The following is a 17,677-nucleotide window of genomic DNA, read 5'->3' on the forward strand; positions in this document are numbered from 1 at the left end:
TGTTTGGTAGTAGCAGCACTTGCTTTAGGATCCTATTCCTCCCTGGAACTTCATGCCACTTCTTCTGGGTGTCCCACACAACTTAATTCAGAACTGCTCACACTCATGAGACTGTTTTTCCTGAACAGAAAGGGTTCATAACACCACTGTGCTATATACTCAGATGATTACACAAAGGAAGATAAATTATGCACTGTTGTCAGTTCTATGGATGTAAAAGTCACAACTTTCTTATGGCTTAAAGCCAAATAGTTTAATTGTGGGGGAGGAGGAGTAGAGGATAAGGCAGAGATAGCTCTATCATTCCACAACACACACACACACACACACACACACAGCCTGAAATATGAAAGGAAAAGAGAACAGAAAATGAATTCTTGAGTTGTGAACTCTCATTGGAACATAAATGATTTTTATCTCATTTTGTACTTTGAAAAGTAGTAAAGATTCATTCTTTAGAAGGGTTTAAAAGTACCGTATTTTTCGCCCTATAGGACGCACTTTTTCCCCTCCAAAAATGGAGGGGAAATGTGTGTGTGTCCTATGGGGCGAATGCGCACCGACCCCTCTCGCTCTCCAGGCTTCAGGAAAGCCCCACCGCCAGCCCCACAAGCTGGGGGACAGCGGGGAGGCGCAGCGCGCCACCCCGCTGTCTCCCGTGGTTCAGAGGCTGGCGGGGGGAGAAGCGCGCGCCTGCCCCCGCCAGCCCCAGAAGCTGGGGGATAGAGGGGAGGCGCGCTGCGCCTTCCCGCTGTCCCCCAACCTGGTTCGGAGGCTGGCGGGGGGGGGGGAGAGAAGCCCACTTCTCCCTGCCGCCAGCCCCGCAAGCTTGGGGGACAGGGCGGAGGCGCAGCGTGCCCAGGCTTAGCTTTGCGCAGCTCTCTGCAAGCCATGGGAGCCCGGCGCTGGGCTCCCACGCTTGTGGAGAGCTGCATGTTCTGGGGGCTGGGGTCGGGGGAAGCTCGGGCTTTCCCCGCCCCAGCCCCGCACCTGGGGGGGAAAATAATATTCTCCCCTTTATTCCCCCCCCCCCAAAATTAGGTGCGTCCTATGGGCCGGTGCATCCTATAGGGCGAAAAATACGGTAAGTAATATCTAGACACAGGTGGCATGCATATTTTATCAGAAACATTTAATGAAAGGCAACATAAAAAGTCGCCAAAAGACATACTATATTGGAAGTGAATGACCTGGTTCATATGTCACTTTAAACCATAGGATAAACTCTGATTTAAAGTCAATGAGTTTACCATTGTAGTTTGTTGGGAGAAAAAGAAACCATGAGCACAGGTTCACATATTGTGGAAAGAGAAGCCTCTGGTTTGTTTGTTTCCTAGCACACTAATGAAAGGAGCAGGGGAGGAGTGAAGCAGAGTCTTTTGAGCTAACCTATGGTTTAATGTGACACGCAAGCCAGTTTAATATGTTAATACGAATTGATAGGCAATTTGTACCCATAATTGCAGTGTAATTTTAACTCTGCAGAAATATTTCTCTCGCCCTGCCCCACCCTCAGAAATTATTAATACACATGTGATGGGTACATTAGCCTGCTTAGCATTTTGCCTCTTCTGCATAAGCACCTCCTCCCAACAAAAACAAGGCTCTTATAACACTTCTTGTGCTCCTGTATTCTCTCTCTTCCAGATATGAACTCTGGCAGCTCAAAGAACCCAGAACAGAGCATGAAGGCTGCCCCCCCCCCACAACACACACACAGAATGTGTTGGGGGGGGGAGAATTTCCCTCAAGCACCACCTCTTCTCACAAAATATGAACACCTTAAGAGGCTAAAGGACTGCAATAAGAGTGAATGTTGAAAAGGTAAAAGAGCAAAAACATTCCACTGTTCTCATACAGTAAAGACAACCCTACTCTATCTTGGCTTCACAAACAGCAACATAGGCATTACAAGTTTAATTCTAGATTTGGTATGTTGGTCTTAAAAATATAGATCCATCACAATAACTCCCATTTTCTAGCTAAAGCGATGAGTCATACATTAATATTTACTCCCCACAGCTTTTCAGAATTAAAAGAAAACATAGGCTGGCACAAAAAGTACTACAAATGGTATTCTGTATATGTACAGGAGCTTTTTAGCTCTTCTCTCATGCTGACGGTGGACAAAGGTCTGAAGCAGAGAAGCATCTCAATAAGTACAAAGATATGCTAGCAGAAGGAAAAAGCTGCCCACTCTTCCTCTCCCAAACTTGAAGAGAACATGGTTTACTCACAATAAAGCAAGATTTCTTCTCAATACTTTGGAACTGTTACTTTTACCTTATGCGATACTCTATATTTTCTGATTTCAGCAGCAACAGGGTAGACATCCAATGTGCATATCACTCAAATTAATACCAGAGAATAAACAGAAGTGCAACTAAGGGGAGGATTCCTTTTCAGCATGACAGGAAAGCAGATTTGAAGGAGGCAGAGGAAATTGTGCTGGGTCATATTAAATAAATGTTGAACTAGGCATCTCTGAAGAGTAGGACAGGCAATAATATATGCCCTGCTCTCTGAAGCAAATTCTTATTTGGGAACATCACTAGTAATTAACAGGTGAAAGGACCATTTTCTTTTGGAAATTTACAACCCAAGGCAATGCATGCATGATTTAAATATGACAAAATCTAAAAGCAGCTATATTTAAAGTAAAAAAAAAAATGAGGAAGAGGAGGGAATAGCTGCAGGGTTTTGTTTTTTTTTTGCTTTCTTCCTTGAAAAACAAAATTCAAACTATAGCCAACTTGCATCCTGAAGAAAAATACAAATGCAAACAGAAACAATAGTCCTGTGTGAGTATGTGTTATTAAAAATGCAGAATCACTTATGCTTAACATACAGAACAGTAATACCGTATTTTTCCGTGTATTAGACGAGGTTTCTTAACTCAAAAATCATGTCAAAAAACTGGCGTCATCCACTACACAGATAGTGGCATGGGGGGGGGAGTGACACACCCGTCCGCCGGTTGGCTGGAGTGCAACTTCCCGCGATGCCACTGTGCGCAGGAAACACTCCCTAGATTGTTTCCCGCATGCAGCAACATCAGGGGAAGTTGCACTCCAGCCAACCGGCTGGCTGGCGGGAGCGCAACGTCCCCCGATGCCACAGCATGAGGGAAACGATCTAGAGAGTGTTTCCTGCCCGCAGCTGTGGGGGGGGGGGGAGCTCAACAACTTTGTGCTATCTCCTCTCATTTTCTTAAAACTGAGTCCCCCAAAACGGGGGGGGGGTGTCTTATACATGGGGGAGTCTTATAGATGGAAAAGTACGGTATATCAATGGGTGAAGTGTTTGATTTATTCATTTGTGATTTTTGAGGAAAAGTACTCATATGACAAACTAGTGAGGGAAGGAACAATGTTAGCAAACTGCCACATTCCTGGAGTACAATAGCAGTTATATGCTGCTTCTTTCCAAATAAAATAAAATATAAAATAAAATAAAATAAAAGATATAGAATTCTTTGCACAGCCACACATTTAAACCAAGTTTGACAGCTTTCAGAGCAAGCTAGAATTTTGTTTTGAAGTTCAGCAAAAGTGTCAAATGTTGAATCTAGAAAGCAGAAAATATGACACGCTTACAGAAAAATCCATGCTATAAATACACAGTGCAGTTCTTTAGTGCTTATTTTCTTCTACCCTTTGAAATTTAAAGATGTCAATATTCAGCTACTCGTAAGCACAACTACTTTGAAGACTTGAGACCTCACTTACATGTGATCTGCAAAATTTCACATAAATGTGAGTATTTCCCCTACTAGTTCCTCAAATTAGCAAGTATTTATTCTAGTATTTATGCACTAATGCATAAAATGTCAGTCTTATTTTACTGGAGACTGAAGAAAGACAGAGTAAAAAAATATTAAAACAGGTGAAAAACCATAATCCCTGCAGATGTCGTTTAATCCTTTCCACCCCTGCTGAAGGAAATCCCTATTCTGAATGTTGCTTTAGCAAGTTAATGTTAAAGATTTGGATGCAACGAAAAGAATTCTAAACCTTTGGGACTTTCTCCCCACAAACCATCAGAATGAACTGATGGGACTAATCTGTAAGCACGCTCAAGCCAGCCTCAGTGGCTTGCCACCCTACAGAACCAACATGTATGGTAAATGGTATCAAGAAGGACTACACATGGAACAAGAGCGTTGCCGACTAGTAGGTCCTAACCAATGCCTAGGCTGTGAATGCTACTCAGGCTGTATTTTGGTGACAGTTGCCAATGTCTCCATGAAGTCCCATCTGGCAGAGCTTTTCCAAATAGTGAAAGCCATCCTTGGATGGGTTCTCTCTCAGCAGAGATTAAGCCATTCCACACCTGCTGTGATGGGCTTTCACATATATTAATCCTCCCTGCACGACACTGTAACTGCCAGGAATTTAGCAGAACACTCTCATGAGTAAAATCCATAAGGCAGAATGCAGTCAGATCCACATAACAATTCTGCAGCATTTCCATGCGGAATGCTATGAAAAATTAAGCTTGGGGAAACAATGCCTGGGCATTGGTTAGGACTTTGGCTACAGAAAGCAGAATCTTTTAATGAAATAAAGAATTAAGAGAATGGATACTGGACCCCCTACATATGCTGTATCCAAGACTGGTTACTGGTCTGCAAAAATCAAGTCACAACTGTAGCATTTTCTCAAATTAAATATCTTCTCATCACCACAGCAACAGGTTCAGACTGCTTGCTCTAAGTCATGGGTAGGCAAACTAAGGTTTGTGGGCTGGATCAGGCCCAATTGCCTTCTGGATCCGGCCTGCGGACAGTCCGGGAATTGCCGCGTGGATCGCCAGCGCGTGATCTTTCCCTCTCCCTTCCTCTCCCTCTCCCTTCCTCTCCCTCACACGAGGGCGGTGGCTCCTCCCTCCCTCCTCTTGGCTTCTCCCCGCCCTGCCTAGAGGAGGAAGGGGGGGTTTGTTGGTGCCAGCAGCAGCACTCAAGCGGCCACCCTTTTGCGCGCTCATCGCCCCGCCACCCCCTGCCGCTCACAAGTCACAGGTAAGCAGCCACCGGGGCTCATGGTGCTCTTGCATCATTCCCCCCCCCCAAAGGTCTGAGGGACAGTGGACCAGTCCCCTGCTGAAAAAGTTTGCTGACCCCTGCTCTAAGTCATGTTTATAAAGTTAAAATACAACCAATGCCTTTAAAGGCAACACAGGTCAACAATTTATAAAATTGATGCAAAGTAACAGTAACTGAACTGAAGAATTGAAACACTATTATATTGTAGCTAACAAATCATTTGTTGCAGATGAAAGTAAAAGTGCATATCTATATTGTTGTGATTACCTATGATGGATGTAGCTACTTTCATTAAAACCATGTATTGTTCCAGAAACATTTTCTTTTAAGTCCAGCGGCAATTTTACCCAAGTTCCTTACTACAAAACAGTTCAGATGATCTACCCAGCCATATTTACTGACACTTAATCATGGTTGCATGAGATGTCTGAATTGGCAAAGGATAGTTAGCAACTGGCTAGCAAACCGCAAATCAAGTTACGGGTACGGACTACAAGAAAATGTTTCAGTGTAGAGTGCTCCTGTTCAAGCCTTAATCCTCTTCATTTACCCCCTTTTCTGTGCCCATCCTGCAAACCAGTCAGCATTGTGTGGGTTCCTCCCTTAAGGTTTAGTTGTAAAATGTTACCATATTTCTGCAATATGTGGGAATCTATCAACCCTGCTTCTACAGTGGTGCCTCGCAAGACGAAAATAATCCGTTACGCGAGTCTCTTCATCTAGCGGTTTTTTCGTCTTGCGAAGCAACCCTATTAGCGGCTTAGCGCTATTAGCGGTTTAGCGGCTATTAAAGGCTTAGCGGATTAGCGGCTAAAAGGCTATTAGCGGCTTAGAAAAAAATTGCAAGACTCGCAAGACGTTTTCGTCTTGCGAAGTAAGCCCATAGGGAAATTCGTCTTGCGAAGCGCATCAAAAAACGGAAAACCCTTTCGTCTAGCGGGTTTTTCGTCTTGCGAGGCATTCGTCTTGCGGGGCACCACTGTATCTTCTCTTGTGTTTGGATGGTGCTATTTTAGCTACATAACAAACCTGGTTCTTTTGAATGCCAATTCTTATTAGTGCATATATGATTATGGTTTGAGGTGGATTGCAAATCATAACTTGTGTGGCATGATGTCTGACTTGACATGCTATCGTTATAGCCACTGCTTTGCCTCCAGAGGTCACTGCAACTAGAGACTTAGGTGTTGAAGAGACAGAAAATGAACTAGATAAGAATTTGCACAACCCAGTTTGGTGTGATTTATCAACTCCCATAATATAAAGAAAACTTTCAGTCTAACATTATAGCAGCTAGAAAATTACCTTTAACCACCTTTAGATATCTTACTGCTTTACACTTAATTTACTCCAACAATTATATTAGGTCATCATTTTACTCAAATAATATGCCCATCAGTAGGAATGTATATAGGAATATAGTCCAAACCTAGGGGAATAGATATTTGCTTTCATAAATTCTGCACTATCATTTAGTTATTAATTTATACAGCACTATCCATGTACATGTTTCTTGACAGGTCCTCACACTAAGGGCTTCAGGAATGGGAAAAATGGAGGTGGAATAAACAGAGGGTAAATGTGTGATTATTTCAGTTATACATACTTTGGCTAAGCTATAATAGGATTGTTGTTGTTATGTGCCCAGGGAGTAGCTTTGTTGCTTGTTCATGTATAGCAACACTAATTTTTAACTGTTAACTTCCAGTCCTGTCAGGCATAGCAAATATTATTGTTGTCCTTTGCCTGGTGTCTCCCCAGGCATGGCTGTTTGGCTTACCATGTATTTCTCCTTAACATCTTAGTATGTTAGATTTGCATTAATTTATTTGCAATACAAACATTTTGCTTAGAGCCTCTCTGTTGTTCACTCTCATTAGTATGCATTTCATATTCATGCATGGCATGTGCTTTGCCTAGTAAGTTTCTGAAATGCTTTCTGAACTTAAAACAAATATAAAAGCAGCATTTTAAAGCGCTCTCCAAATGTTATCCTGCAGAGCACATGGTTCCTAAATTTTATTTATTTGAACAATTTATACTGCTATACTACAATTGTCTCTAAGTAGTTTACAATGATACAATACAAAAAGTAAAAATCAATTAAAACCATTAACATCAAACTTCAAATGAAATGCCTGCTGGGGGGGAAAAAAGTCTTCATTAGATGCTGCAAGTTCAGTAGGGAGGGGACCTGTCTGACATCAACCAGAAGGAAGTTCCACAAAATTGGGCCCACAGTTCTAAACACACGGAACCTGGTGGTTATGGGCTGTGTATATGATCCTTGGGGAACCGCTAACAGTGACTCCCCTGAAGACCTGTGTTCAATTTAGGGATACAAGTGATTAAGAGATCTGTGAGGTATCCTGGACACGAATTGTTAAGGGCCTTGTAAATTAATACAAGCCCCCTGAACTTGGCTTGGTAGCATATGGGCAGCCAGTGAAAAATTTCTGAGCACCAGAGTTAGGTGCTGGTGAGAGTCTATCCCCATCAACTGAGTAGCTGCAGCATTTGGCACCAGCAGGAGTTTCATTAAAAAGTTTCATTCCAAGTTATACATACCTAGGATTTTCACAGCACAATGTGGGCTCTCTAGAATAACTCCTTCGCCTGTGTCAAACATAGGGTTGTCTATTCCAGTTTTGGGAGGAATTTGAGCTAGCTTCTTCAACCGCATAGAAGAATTAAGGTCCAGTTCCTGTTTCTTTCCATCTTCTTCCCGCCTTCGCCTTAGGTCCTCTTGTTGTTGTCTAATTCGCTCAAGTTGAGCACTCCTCCGCAGTGGCATCATCCTGGTTCCCAGATCACCAGGGCAATCAACAGCCATCTCTCTGTGCCTCTGAGGCTCCTCAAGATCCACATTTTTTGTTTCACTGTCAGAATCTTCTGTTATATGCCCATTCATATGAGAGGTTGTCATTGTTGTATGCAGTAAGTCGTACCACTTGTCAGACATAAACTCTATTATAAGGCCTATTTTCCTGAAGGTACCACTTAAAATCCATTATAGCATGAACCAGTTCTTCATATGCGTCACCAGATCAAGATGAAAATAAATTTCCAACAAGAAAATCTGAGAAAATATAAAAACAGCACAATAAAATTAACTTCACCTAATGTTACAGTTACATTCAGTTGCTATCAGTAAATTTAGCAGAAATACTTGGGTACAGAGATTTCCACATTCTCCCTCCAAGGTAAAAAGCCAATTGCTCATATTGTGGGCGAATTTGTACACTGCTACATGTACAAATGCAGATAACTACACTGGCAGAGGAAGGGAAGGACCCTCAAAACCAGCAGGTAACCTAAAAGTTCCCAAGGCTGTATGTGCAATGCACACAGGTGAATCGGTACTTGGATAAGGACAACATAATATGATTTAGTAATTAGTTGTTCTTTTTTAAAAAAAATTATTAAAGATTTCTTTGTTTACCAAAATATGTGCATTGTCTTTTTTCAAGCTGTATTTTATTTCAGATCAGTTTCATTTGTTGTGAGACGTGAGTGTTGCACAGAGTTTGAGGTTAGGAAGAAAAGAGGGGGGAATGGTGATAGGGGTGGGGTCAGGTGGCAATTCTTCTATTCAGTGTTTGTGTGGGGTTTTGTGTCAGCATCACTTGTATGGGTTCTCTTACTATTTGCTTGTTTACTTCCTTGGCTGTGAGAGGTTGGGGGTGGGGCCTAAGGTGTGGTAGGTTATCTTTGGTTGGCTGTAGTGAGATTTGTTTTTGTTTGTGAGTGGGGTGTGTGTGTGTGTGTGTATTTTTGGGTCAGGTTAGCCAAAATGGTTTGCATGCTGTCAGCGGATTCTTGTTGTCTTGTTGGGTTACGTATGTGATAAAGGGCAACCATACCAGGGTGAAGGCGTCGTCTCCTATTTGTCTCCGTGTCAGTTTCAGTTTATTGGTTAGTTTTTCTAATAAGGCTTTTCCCATACTATTTGATACCATTGGTCTATGCTTACTTCCGACAGGTCTCTCCAGTGTCTGGCTATGATGCTTCTGGCTGCTGAGAGAAGGTGGGTTATGAGCTCTTTATAATGTGAGTGGGCATTATTATCTTGGAAGATGTTCACTACAGCCAGTTCTGGAGTGTGTTCTAATACCTGTTTAGTTATTTTGCATATTTCTTGTAGGACTGCTGTCCAGAAGGATTTGATTTTAAGGCATTCCGACCGCATGTGGAGGTTCTGAAGATTTAATTTACAGGAAGTTTGTTACTCTAATTTTATCACATAGATTTTCCCATCAGTAAAAGTCCTTGCTTTAGGAATCACTGAGAGCTTCCTTATTTCCCTCCTATGAGTTTTCAAGGCTCACAGTTTTCCCTCAACTAAGACAGCAATTCTAACCCCTGATCTGCCTGCTGGTGGGAGCTACTAACTCTACCACAATAAAGGAACCCTGTCATGTCCAATGAAAGTTTGGAAAAGTGCATGCTACCACCAGCAATGTTCCCACTGGTGGCAATGACTAATGGAACTAATGCAGCAAAAAATGTCAGGAACAACTGCCCTCTCCTCCACACCTTTTACCAAGGCTGGTAGAAGGCGTAGGACTTTAGATGCAGTTGTGGATCTGCCACCCTGTCCTATTCTGCTGTTCCTGGCTAGTCCTTTAGATTGTTCTGTTACCTAGCTTCAGGTTAACTATGCCTCTGTTGTAGGCCACCATGTAGGCCACCATTATCAGTTTCTGACCTCTCTCATTTGCCTTTGTTACTCAGAAGAATAACAACAGTTCAGTTAAAACGACTAAAAATGTTTTTGGTTTCATTATGCCCATCTTCAAAGCTTATAGTTTAGAAAATGATTATTCTGCACTGGTTTCAAACTGGGAGGATTCCTTCCCACTTTGATTCACAATCCACAGTTGGCATATCTCATTTTGAATATTGTGGTTTATGCAAAAAACATAGGATACCAGCTTCAAATTATGTAACATACAGGAGGTGTACTTTTTTAAAACTTTATTGCTGAATGGTCTGAGTGATCATCATTTAATTAGCACATGATGGCTGTTAAGGAAAGCCTGACCATGACAAAGTTTCAAACTTAGTAAAACAAGTTTCTGTTTACACTGTTTAATTCCCTTTACTCCCATCTACTTAAAATAAATGATAGAATCTGGAGGAGTACATCGGCCTTGGTCTTAGTAATTAGCAATAAAGAAAACATGCTATGTTTAACGTTATACTACAAGCTGAATGATTAAATTAAAAGTGTAATACTACAAAATCTGAAGAATCATAAATAACCAGGACTATATTGATTTGCAAGTGCATTCTTTAAGCAAGATTCCTTGTGGATTGACAGGAGAGAGAAAGTTGGTGGGTGAGAAAAACACACTAACAGTCAGGGACACTGGTCTCAGGAACAGTAGAAGTCATTCCAGCTACTAGGTTTTACAAGCTCAAATATGTGTAAGTAAATGTCTAGTTCATAAAGGGTAAGCAAGCAGAAGTAAGTCACCAAGCTATTTTGTCTATAGAGCATGAATGTACAAGAGAAACTGGGAGATATTTCATGATTTTACTATGAAATAAGCCAGAAAAATAAAGATTTTAAGTAAAATGGTCTATTTATAAATCACATTGATTCATTAGACTAAAAATGAAAAACATAAGGATAAATTTAAATTAAATTTAAATTATTAGGATCAATTTAAAAGTTATAAAAACTCCATTTGTGTTATGCCAGAGTTAGGCAACCTGTGACTTTCCAGATAATGTTGGTCTCCAGTAATCATCAGCACAGCTAATGGCCCAGGATTACTCTCCCTCCCTCCCTCCCTCCCTCCCTCTCACACACACCACCCTTCATCCAAAATTCACAGGGCAGTTCATGACATAAAAATACAAAAGAACAGAAATTATCTAATCTAATCTAATCCAACCAAGATCCCTCTTTTCACAAACACATCTAAAAGGCCACAGAATTTTCATCAGGCTAAAAGGCCTGGTTACAGAGAAAGGTTTTGCCTGGGACCTAAAGATATGTAATGAAGGCGCTAGGCAAGCCTCCCTAAGGCGAGCATTCCACAACCAGGGAGCCAGTGCAGAAAAGGCCTGTTCTCATGTTGCCACCCTCTGGATCTCTAGTGGAGGAGGGACATGAAGAGCCTCTGATGATGATTGCAGGGTCTGGGTTGCTTCATTTGGGAAGAGGTGGTCCTTGAGGTATTGCAGACCTGAGCTGTTTAAGGCTTTATAGGTCAAAACCAGCACTTTGCACTGGGCCTGGATACTAATTAGCAGTCAGTGTAGTTGGGCCAGGATTGGTGTAATATGCTGAAAGCCTCTTGCATCAGTGAGCAGCCTGGCCACCAAATTCTGCACCAGCTGAAGTTTCTAAACCATCTACAAAGGCTTACCAGAGCACAGACGACAGAAATTAGGTTATCCCTTTCCAGATAGAGGCACAGCTAGGCCACCAGCCGAAGCTGATGGCACTCTGCACCACTGAGGCCACCTGAGATTCAAGTGACAGCAAAGGATGCAAGAGTATCCCCAAGCTACATACCCGCTGCTGCAGAGGAAGCGAAACCCCATCAAGAGCAGGGAACCTTCCATCCATCCTGTCTAGAGAACTGCCCACTAACAGAGCCTCATTCGTATCTGGATTGAGCTTGTTTGTTGGCTCTCATCCAGTCCATTACCAAGGCAAGACCAAGGTGTTGTAAGGGCCAGGGCCTTTTCAGTACTGGCCCCAATCTGGTGGAACTCTTTGTCACAAGAGACTAGGGCCCTGCGGGACTTGACATCTTTCCGTAGGGCCTGCAAGACAGAGCTGTTCTGCCTGGCCTTTGGTTTGGACTCAGTCAGACCCTTATGTTTCCTGCCCCTTATGGTTTTTTTTTATCTAGGAGCTACTATTAAAATGAGGCTGCATTTTAAATTGTATTTTAACCCATATTTTAATAAATTGGTTTCTCCCCCCTCCATTATGTTTTTATTGTAATTTTACTGGTGTTAGCTGCCCTGAGCCCGGCTCTGGCCAGGGAGGCCAGGGTATAAATAAAAAAAGTATTTGTTATTATTATGTCACCCGGTGGTCTCCATGAAGGTTGGTATATAAATATAATAAGTACTACTCAGAATTGTTTTAAAGGTTTTCTTGCACATCGAATCTGAGCATATTGATTTCAATGGTACAGCAGAGCAAGATGTCTTCAAATACAAACAAGTTCAAAGGTCATTATAGATGTGCAGTTAATTAATTTAATTAAACAAGTAATACCACAATACAGTTTCTGTAAAAGGAAAGAGAGCATTATTTTTAATCAAATTTAGAATTTGTTGGAAAGAGTTGGAGAACAACACTAAGAGTCCCAAATCAACTCCTTGGTTGTTGTCAGTCTCACCAATTTAGCAGGACTTAAATCTGTGACTGAAGAATGTTGATTAATCACACCAGTGCACCAATCTACACAGCCCGATTATTGCACTAACTAAGAACAACATTGAGTTCAAAGTCACTTCATAATTTCTAGTAAACATCTAAAATACATAGATGGTGAGAAATGACCACACTAACGGAAGACTTTAATTTTTGTATCTATAATGGAAGCATTTTATTTCCAGCTACTGAAGTCTTTGAAGCTCATATAAAAAGATGCCAACATTGAGTAGATAGATCCTGAAAAAGATGCCAATCAATATTGAGTAGATATATACTGAAATAATGGAACATGGTTTAATTCCCTTCATTTCCTCTCTCATGTCTCCCACCTTTGGGCAGCAGCTGGAACTCCTCATTTATACCAGATTAGCATTCCATTGGCACTCTCAGGAGCTGACTGTTTGTTTCCATAGCAACAGCTCTGCCAGCTAGCCTGCAACTTGTGCAAAGAAAAAACTTAAATCATGAAATCGCAACGAGCCATTCCTCTGTCTTCTCAGATTCTTTTCTACTGAAGTCAGGTAACAGTGATTAGCATCCTAAGCCTGTTAAACAGAAAATTAGATGATTACTCATATGCAAAGCTGTACTACATCTTCCTACTAGCTGTATCAAGCTCAGTTGGCAGATGGCTAAAGCTTCCTAGTAAGTAGAAGTAATGATGTCAAAACCTCTAAAGAACAGCACGTAAACTATCTGCTCTATTTACGTCAGTTATCTGAGACCACTTAATACTGACTCAGGTGAAAATTCACTTTATGTGATAGGCAATAATAATAATAATTGTAGATTTAATTTAAAAGTGTAAACTATCAGGTTCACTTATACTAATGCAGTGTGCACTTTAGAAAACCTTGAAGAGTGAACTGCTTAACAGTTCAGCTGATTTATTGGTCTTCCAATCACCATGAACAGATATCCCCACTATTCATTTCCTGTAAAGCTTATTCACAAAGGGGGGGAAAGAGTCTACCCACCTACAAAGTAGTTCTAGTTTCTCCAACCAATCAATAATACAACCTGGAGGATCAGACATCAGTTTCCTGGCACAGGTAAAATGACATTTTCAATGCCACCTCTTAGAAAATGCAATTAAGTGTTATAGGTCTCACTTATAAATATTGTGAAACCCATTCTGATTGGCTCCAAAGCAGTGTTAGAAACTCAGATATATAAGCTAGGTGCCAAACCAGAGTTACAGTTGCCAAAATGGAATGCCTAGTTGCCATTTTGGGGCCAGTCGGTTCAAATGTGGTATTTTTCAATATGACTTTTTGGTTCCTGAAATTCATTCTGATTGCGCAGATAAAATGTAATGAATAGAATTCTACAGGATGTGTTGCTAGTGTGTGAAAACAGTCAAGATCCAAGCATCCCCAAGCATGCACCTCCAGAAGGTGGAGACGTCAGGCACCATCCTGGAACCTAGGCATCTTCACTTGGTTGCAAGTGCCGATAGCCAGGAACAAAATGCACATGGCGAATTTTAAACACTGTTCCAAAGAACAACACACAGTGATTCATGAACACAGTGGCTTTTCATACCCCATTTCTTGGTACAGCCTTTCATGTCCTCCAAAAATCCACTTGATGATCAAAGGGCTACCAAGAGTGGTTACAGTATGGGACACCAGGGATGGGGGAGAATTGACAACTTCTCTATGAACAAATGCAAGAGACACTTCAGATCCAAACCTTCTTCCAAAACAGTTCAACATCATGGTTAGCTGCTCCTTAGCTCCTGGCAATTTGCTTCTCTGGACCCCCCCCCTTCAGAATAAAAATTTGCTTGTGCCACACAGAATTTTTTATTGATAAGAAATACATTGGAAAACAAAAAGAAACAATCCCTAGCAGTGCTAAAACACATAGAACACAACTACTTTATAATATGACCATGAGACATCCAGAAAGTATAAAAGAACGCAGCTACATAAGAACATGAATCATTCTCAAAATATAATTATAAACAAGCCTCTCACATATGTACCTTAAGTATTATACAAACTCAGTGAGAGGTGGGAGCTTCCTTTTGCTGGGTAATCTCATTTATATTAGGTCTAATGTGAGATAAACACTCATCTCCTCAACACCACAAAGAAGCCTTTCTCTTTTCTGATCTTTCATAATTGTCAGAGTTGAAAACCCCTGTTCACAATATGTCGTGGAGAACTGTAGAATAATAGCCCATGCTCTTGGAGAGAGGCATGGGTACCGTTTCTGATCACAGATTTTTTTAAAAAATTTTTTTAAAATACTAACTATACTGCACTGAAATGTTTAAATGTTTCTTTGATTGTCCTTGAATATTCCTACCACACTTGCTATCCTCTCCTGCCACACCTGTGGTGCGCCACATCCTTTAAGAACCACTGTCTTAGGGGGATTAGTGAGTGCTACTCTTACTCTTGCTTGACTTTTGCTGCAGCTTTCAATAGCATGAACGATGGAATCCTCCTGGATTACCTCTGCAAGTTGGGGACACAGTACAGGGGGTTCCACTACTTCTTTGATCATTTCTAGACAGTAAGCATTGGATGACTGCCTTTCAGCTCCTTTGCAATTGTGTTGTAGGATGCTGCAGTGCCCCTTCCCCAAATGCTATTTAACTTCTATATGAAGCAGCTGGGTGCAGTCATTAGGTAATTTGGGTCACAGACACAGAGTCATCAGTATGCTGATGACACACATCTCTATTTCTCTGTAACATCTGAATCAGGTATTACTGCACAAGTCCTTGGCCAGTACCTGGACTTAAGAGGTGGGCTGGAGTGGTGAATATAAAAAAAACCTCACTCCTGGTAAGATCGAAGTCCTATATGTGAACAGTTCCTAGGTCTGATCAACTGCATGTTCAGTATGGAGTTGAACTACATCTGAAGAAGCAGGCTGTTAGGCTAAGAGTACTTCTCGATTGCTGATGCTGGAGGCCAAGTGTCTTCAGTGGCTAGGAGTGCTTTCTACTAGCTTTGGCTGATATGCCACAAATGGCTACAGTGATATATGCAATGCAACCTCAAGACTTGATTATTGCAATGCACTCTTATGTGTGTCAACTCTTGACTAGAAGTTGCAGTTAGTGCAAAATGCAGCAGCCAGATTGTGACAATTTTGTTGAAACAACTGCATGGGCGTTGGGGCAACTATATGCTGTTGGGCCAGGTTTAAGGCATTTTATTTTATAAAGGTTCCCCACCCCGTTGAAGGTTAAATTATACACTGAAGCTACAATCATATGTAAGATTTTCCTATATAATTCTCAAATGCCTCATGGCTATCACAGCCCAGAACTGCATTAAATCTGAGCCATTGGAGCACCTGATGGACCTTGAGACCACAGCCTCCTCAGTTTGTAATCTGTAAAATGGAAGTAATGGCTTAATTCACAGGACTATTTGTTAGAGGCATGGGAAAGGTTATGGAATGAAGGAATAAAATTTACTGCCTGTAGCACATTAAAAGAAAATATTATGAAAATGATGTATAGGTGGTATTTAACACCAACTAAACTTGCTAAAATATATAAGACAAAAGAGAAGAAATGTTGGAAATGTAAAGAAAAGGACGGGAATTTCTATCATATGTGGTGGATATGTAGTAAAGGCTTACTGGCAAATGATAAATAATGAGTTAAAGAAAATGTACAAAAGTACGTTTGTCAAAAAACCAGAAGCATTCTTATTGGGTATAGTAGTTGAAGAAATTCCAAAGAAAGACCAAAAACTGTTTAGATATGCAGCAACGGCAGTGAGGACTTTGCTAGCCCCAAAACGGAAGCAACAGGAATTACCGATTGAAGAGTGGTAGACGAAGATGATGGAATACGCAGAGCTGGCGAAGCTGACCAGGAAAATCCGAAACCAACGTGATCAAACTTTCCAAAAAGACTGGGGCAAATTTATACAATATTTGAAGGACAACTGCAACCAATTAACAACACTAGCAGTACTGACTTAAGAAGACTTGTAAAATTTCCGATTTATACCTTTTTACACAAATATTTTAAAATGGGGCAATAGAAATGGATGAAATGTAAACAAATGCTATGACATAGAAAGGAATTATGGTAACCATGAGGCGGGAGGGAGGGAAGTTGATTAGCTCATATGAGCAACTAATAGTGTTAAAAAATAAGATTATATTTAAATAATATAAAATGGAAAATTAATAAAGTATTATAAAAAATAATTCACAGGACTATTCTTAGGATAAATGAAATAGGAATTATGAACCACTTCTCAACTCAAGAGACTAATAAAATTGTTAAGAGGATCATAAAGCAATTTATAACCTGGGACATTCCTGAATATTTTAGGGTTTTACAAGAAAGAGACCATCAATCAGTTGATGATGTCAGCTAGGAACAGTAGGATTCGGCTACTCCCGTTTCAGGCAGGAGTGGTTATTGTTAGTCATCACTTCAGTTTCATTCCATTCATTTTACACTTACTAGAACTTTGAGAGCGCAATGACATCAGATTTTGCAAGCTTCAGAGACAACTATTTCTCTCATGACATACCACATTTTTCAGTGCACTAGATGAAGCAGAATTCTCTTTATAACATGGGAATTTCCAGTGCCATCGTTGCTTCAACTGCACATGGGAAGCCAGTTTTGACTTACCTATCAGAATGATACATAGCTACGTCATTTATGTTTACCATTTGGCTGGAATTAAGATAAGACTTCTAAGTGTGGTTTTAGGAATGCTGCATTATCAGCTGAAGAGAAGGTTAAACTGAGAAATAAAAACACAGCCTTTTCTTACTTTTTAAGTCTATCATTTAGTTCAGTGGGAGTTTTATGTCTTAGCATAGCCAGTAAAGGCAATTAGAGGCATTTGTTAAGCAGTAGGAGATTCAGTGAAGTCTACCTGACTTCAGAAAAATAAGCAGTTCTGTGTTTCTCTTTGTGATCTTTCTAGAATCATATATGTATTACCTTAACTACGAAAAGGTATATGAACCTATCAGTTAAGGATTTCAGTAAGGTCAGCCAAAACCTGAACTCACCAAAGACTTGACACTCCCAAGCGGAGAAGGGATAGATGTCTTTGAAGTTATGCTTGAACTTTGCAGTCCAGCATGGCTGAAAGGATGAGGCCCCACTTGCATTACCCAGTTCAGAGCTGGGAAGGAAAGGCAGGCCTTCTTCCCACAATGAGCTGGAAGGAGTACTAGGCAACTCTAAAGTTCAATGTAACATCAAAGAGAAGATCTGGCTC

General features: G+C 40.9%; 1 protein-coding gene across 4 annotated transcripts in view; it reads right to left on the minus strand.

Moving 5' to 3' along the window:
* The window catches only part of PALS1 (protein associated with LIN7 1, MAGUK p55 family member), a 53,536-nt gene that overhangs the window by 25,995 nt on the left and 9,864 nt on the right, over window positions 1-17,677 (minus strand). For 2 of the 4 annotated variants that reach the window (XM_082224993.1, XM_082224996.1), the window contains exon 2: window positions 7,613-8,123. In XM_082224993.1, coding sequence (XP_082081119.1) covers window positions 7,613-8,006 — 394 coding nt within the window. In that variant the 5' untranslated portion in view covers window positions 8,007-8,123. Of the gene's footprint in view, window positions 1-7,612; window positions 8,124-12,781; window positions 12,998-13,429; window positions 13,496-17,677 lie in introns of all 4 variants that reach the window. The other 2 variants (XM_082224994.1, XM_082224995.1) reach the window with 2 other exon arrangements.

The sequence above is a fragment of the Podarcis vaucheri genome, assembly GCF_965113315.1.
Source record: "Podarcis vaucheri genome assembly, chromosome: 1".
NCBI classification, from domain to species: Eukaryota; Metazoa; Chordata; class Lepidosauria; order Squamata; family Lacertidae; genus Podarcis; species Podarcis vaucheri.